A 5,271-nucleotide genomic window follows, 5' to 3' on the forward strand; every position below is an offset into this window, starting at 1 on the left:
TTTTTTAAGTGAGTTACTTTTATAAAAGTGAGTCAAAAGCGAAGTAGTGAGTCATATTTTGACAAGTGAGTTTTAAAAGTGAGAGGTGAGTTAATAGCCATATGTATTGAAGAGTATGTAAATATTATAATAATAATTATTGGTTTTCAAATTTCATTAATAAAACCATTAAAATATAATATAATTATAGTTTATTTAACCACTCAAAATTTCATTGAAGCAAATAAAAATGTTTTTCCAACTAAAAAATGTTATTGATGTCGCTCCCAAAAGACCACGTACTTGTCACTGGTTCGCATTATCGTCTTATTGAGCGCACCGTCCCATCACATGGACAGTTACAAGAAAAGAAGTGTGAGATGTTAAGTGGTGTCAAGCCACGAAAAGGGGTTGAAATTGTTCCAATTGTGTACTACCCCGTCACGCAACGTCAGTCACAATTTGTAGTAATTAATCAATTCCGTCCCCCCGTTGGGTACACGTGGCAATTTCCAGCAGGACTTATCGATGACGGAGAAGAGCCTGAGCGAAGTGCAATGCGTGAGTTAACGGAAGAGACTGGGTTTATTGGCGAACGAGTGCTTCGCATGACAAGTGTCATCTATCCGTTCCCCGAGTATTCGGACACACAAATTCGGATGGCAACAATATTAATCAACGGGGATGATCAGATGAATACAAAGCCTATTCAATACCTCGGGATGTCTGAAAGTATTTTTGTGCATCTTGTTGATACAACCCAATTCAGCGAATTTGTGTGGAAAAAAGTCGAAAAGAATGAAAATGTTGGTGGAATGATGTTTAGCTTGGCTTGTGGAAATATGTTTCTTGGAGATCGCTTCTCATTTCTAAACTAATTTTTTGTGTTTTATAATGTTGTGTGGAAAACGATTTAAATAAAACATATTTTTGATGGAATTCAACATTCAGATATTTTTAATTAATTTATTTTAACTATAAATATTTACCATATATAGTTATTTTTATTAAAAACAAAAACGATTGTAAATAAATCAATAAAATAAATAACTAACATATATAATTATTAATGAAAGCCCATTTCCATATGCCAACAAAACCAGAACTATAATAATAAGGTTCTATATTATTACCATAATAGTAAATTAAAGAGAACTGAACGAAGCAAACTGTTTTCTAACATCTTTATTAATGAGACCAACCTTTCTTCAAATTTTTCAATTGCCATATTTCCAGAAATCTGCAACAGAAAATCGGTTACGTTCTCTTCGCGACATTAAACTCAAGAAAGGGATTGAGATGTATATGTCCGAGATCAAAGAAGCATCACAACAAGTACCTCTAATGTTAGAATTGAACAACTTTCTTTGTGAATGCACAAACGAAAAGTTAGCTCGAAAGTTAAACAATGAAGACGTTCAGATTGTATTACATTTAATCATCTCGTCACACACCGAAATTAACACTCAAACTTTTTTTGCGACGTACCCTTTTTTCTTGTTTTTTCTCGACGACTGCCTTTCCTTCTTCTCAGACTTCCAAGTCAGAAAGGACGCACTTGACTTTGTAATTAAGTTGATGCTCCACTTAAGCTTCGACCAACACTTCACACAACTTCTCTTAGCAGCAGCAGACTTTCCCGTCTTTGGAGGGTATGACTACAAATACCTTCAACCCGCTTTAATGTCGTACATGTATGCATTCCCTTCAAAATCAACACTAGAGAGGAAGACAGAAGCCGTCTACTTTATTACTACTATTCTCTCAACTTGCTTCGACAAAGAGTCCAACATGAATAAACTGGGCGCACTTTTTAAAGGTATTATCACAGAGATTTTCCCCTCTATTCTCTTCAAAATCCCAGACTTCATTAACACCTCCGTACACGAGAAATACCTTTTGACAGAATATAAAGAGGTCGTCATTTTGTTCCTCAAAATATTCCTCATTAACCCAACACGCTTCGTCGGGCTTTGTAAAACATTTTCTTTTCTCGACACATTCAAAACAATTTTTGTTATTGTAATGGAGATGGGATGGACCGCGAACGAGTTCCAGGAACAAGTACTCCCAGCACTCAGGTGGTACTTTTTCCTCTTTTTTAGCCAAAATGTGGAAACCCTGAAGTTGGGGCTGGGGACAGAAAGGCTTCTTTTTTTACAAAAGTTTTTTATTGAAAAACTTGAACGCTTTTTGGTCACGCGAAAGATACAACAAAACGAGGATCTCAAACTGTATGAAAGCGTGATTGGATTTTTGGAGGGATGCGCCAATTCGTTCACTTCATACGATCTTGCGTTTTGTATCTTTTTTGAAAATGTTTTTGAAAAATGTTATGTAGCGATTTTGAATGGGATAATTCCCGTTGTGGGCAATTTAGATGGGAGTGTCGATATTTTTGAAGTCGAATTGGCACAGAAAAGTCAACGACTTGTGTGGACTTTACTTGTCGTTTTGTTCAAAATCACGAAAAATCAAGAAAGCGTTTGGTTTGATGGAGATCACTCACTCAGAAAAATCATCATGTATTTAGTTTGTTCGAACGAGAAAGCCTCAAAAATATTAATTGATGCTATATACAAACTATACTGCATAATCGTAATAAAGATGAAGGAAAAATTCATGGTATTGGCATTAGAAAATCATGAGGTTTTGGATTTGATGGCAAAACGAAAAAAATTCGAGACAAATTTTTATGGGTGGACTGAAGAGGACTACAAAACGATATTTCAAAGACTCTCAAAATTACTTTTGTCGCTCGACACACTTGTGGATCCAACTATTATAACAAAAGTAAAAATCTTGTCTGAAGACCCGAAAAAAACTATCAATAAGAGGAAGGTCATTTATTTGTAAAATTCATTTTATTTTTTTGTGGTTTGATCTTGAAGAGTCAAAGCGCGTCAAGATCTTCATTTTTTTGAAACGAAAGAAATTTAAAAATACAAAACAATATATTTTATAGTTTTATATATCATTGTTATTGGTTAAAAAAATGTGTTTTTATTCGTTTTTTTAGTTTCATTAATAAAAAAAATAACAATAATATTAATTTTGTTTTTCATAAAAAAATAGAAATCCCAAGTTTAAAAAAAATTCACTACTTTGTGAGAAAAATAAAATTTGAATAAAATTTTGAAAACAATATTTACAAACACTTTTTTTTTACTTTTTTAAAATTATAAAAAACTTTGTTAATAATAAATTAATAAACCATTAAATGTATTAAAAGAAAAAACGTAAAATAACTAAACAAAAAGTTAAAGTCGATAAAATTTCAAAAAAAGAAGAAAATTTTTTCAAAAACAAATGAATATAATAAAATGTTAATAAATAATATATAGAAAGTTTTTGATGAAAAAAGACCGACGAAAAAACGTTTAATAAAACAAACTTGAAAATGTTAAGCAAAGGAATGGCAAAGAGTTACACATTTAAAGTCCTAGTAATTGGGGAGTCCTCTGTTGGAAAGACGGCTATGATGGAAAGGTTTTGTGAGAATCAGTTTAAAGGTGATTACATGTCGACCATTGGTATGGACTTCAACACAAAAACAGTCACGGTGAATGGTACGACGTGTAAATTAAAGATATGGGACACGGGTTTGTTATTCAACTGACGCAGAGGAACTTTTTTGAAAAGAAACTCACAGATAGCTGGACAGGAGCGGTTTAGAAATGTCACAACGAGTTACTACAGAGGTTTGTTGATGGTATTACAGAACGATTCCATGCTATCGAGTGATGGTATTAGTGAGTAGAATTCCATATAAGTTGGATTCATTGAGTGTATAAAATGATTGATGTGTAGGGACACAGGGATGTCTTGTTGTCTACGACGTGTGCAACCGTGGAACATTTGAGATGTTGGATTACTGGATAGATGAATATAAACGCGAACAACCGGAGTCTGAAATCATCATTGTCGGCAATAAAACAGATAACATCAACGAGAGAACAGTCACAGACCAACAAGCAGAACAATTCTCGAAACCAAAGGGTTATAAGTCGATGACATGTTCCGCACTGAACGGCAATAATGTGAAAGAGGTCTTCGAAGCACTCACTACTCTTATATTACAAAACAAGACACTTATGGATAATTTGCCAGACTCCACCGACGATGGCGTCGGCGTCAACCCAGAAGGTGACAAGAAAAAGTGTTGTTAAATCAAATAGAATTCCACAGAGGTGTCGAGTGTGCTCATTCAATTGACTTCTTCTGAATGGATTGAGTTCTATTTACCATTATAATAATAAGAAGTTTATTATTTATTTTACTATAGAATAATTAATAAGAATTAATCTATAATATAGTTTTGTTTTAGTTTTTATTAATAATTTGAATTAAAACATCTTACTTGAGTTTTGTTATGTTTAACAATTGCAATGAGTTTGAGTATGTTGCAAGGAGATGAATGTTAAGTGTTTCATCTCAAACCAATATGAATTTGTTAACTTTTTAAATTTCGCTTCTTGTAATTTATTGATTTTGAAAAGATAAGATTTGGATGTAAAAAACAAGTTTTTTAGATTTTTGAGGAAAACAAGAAAAACAATTTTTTTATTTTTTTTTGTATCTAAAAAAACATTATTACGTCAAGATCAAATTATTTGAGTGCGAAAAAAATGATGAAATAGTAAACCTCAAATGGAAAAACGATTGTATAATTATTTTTAATAATATTTTTATTATATGAAATAGTATTTGTAAAAAGTTTGAAAAATATTCGACTTTTTTAGATTACACTCAAAATAGAAAGTCCAAAAACAATAATACCACTGAAATTGATTGGGTATTTCAAATGGTTGTTTTATGATAAAAAAATTATAAAAAATAATTAAATTTTTAAAAAAAAGAAAAGCAAACATTATCAAATGACAAAAATATAATATGATTTAAATTGAAGAGTAAACTATAATTATTTTGAAAAAACCAATCAACTTAACTTCATTAGTTATTTATAATAAAAAAATAGTTTGAGTACAGTCAGTTTTTATAACGTTATTTAATTTCAAACTTTATTTGTTCATTTTGTACCATAACAAATGGAAAAAAATCGGGAATACATTCGAAAAATTTATCGCAATAGTTCTTTTTTTTACTTTTTATTAATGCCCGTTTTTTTACACGAAAATAAAGCCATTTTTGTTTAAAAAAATAACGTTAAATAATTGGCTCTTAAATACTATTAATAGAGAAGGAATTAATATTGGTTAAGAGAAGTACAAATAAAAGGGGGTCTTGAACTTTGAAAGACACAAATGTCTTCTTTCAGAAAGATCAACACTC

The 5,271-nt window shown here is 31.3% G+C and overlaps 3 protein-coding genes across 3 annotated transcripts; all 3 read left to right on the plus strand.

Annotated features, from left to right (window-relative positions):
* Window positions 1-248: 248 nt before the first annotated feature.
* Window positions 249-857, plus strand: EIN_368760 (ADP-ribose pyrophosphatase, putative; the record flags this gene model as incomplete). Its single annotated transcript, XM_004255551.1, has 1 exon — window positions 249-857. The coding sequence occupies one exon, from the start codon at window positions 249-251 to the stop codon at window positions 855-857; it is 609 nt and encodes a 202-aa protein (XP_004255599.1).
* Window positions 858-1,170: 313 nt separating this feature from the next.
* Window positions 1,171-2,835, plus strand: EIN_368770 (hypothetical protein; the record flags this gene model as incomplete). The annotated part of the gene is made up of 2 exons (XM_004255552.1): window positions 1,171-2,511; window positions 2,593-2,835. 2 exons carry the CDS (start codon window positions 1,171-1,173, stop codon window positions 2,833-2,835), a joined length of 1,584 nt encoding a protein of 527 aa, XP_004255600.1.
* A 544-nt stretch (window positions 2,836-3,379) lies between these two features.
* Window positions 3,380-4,148, plus strand: EIN_368780 (hypothetical protein; the record flags this gene model as incomplete). The annotated part of the gene is made up of 3 exons (XM_004255553.1): window positions 3,380-3,581; window positions 3,636-3,680; window positions 3,790-4,148. 3 exons carry the CDS (start codon window positions 3,380-3,382, stop codon window positions 4,146-4,148), a joined length of 606 nt encoding a protein of 201 aa, XP_004255601.1.
* Between the last annotated feature and the right edge of the window lie 1,123 nt (window positions 4,149-5,271).

The sequence above is a fragment of the Entamoeba invadens genome (assembly GCF_000330505.1).
Source record: "Entamoeba invadens IP1 unplaced genomic scaffold scaff_1105074726279, whole genome shotgun sequence".
Classification (NCBI taxonomy): Eukaryota; Evosea; order Mastigamoebida; family Endamoebidae; genus Entamoeba; species Entamoeba invadens.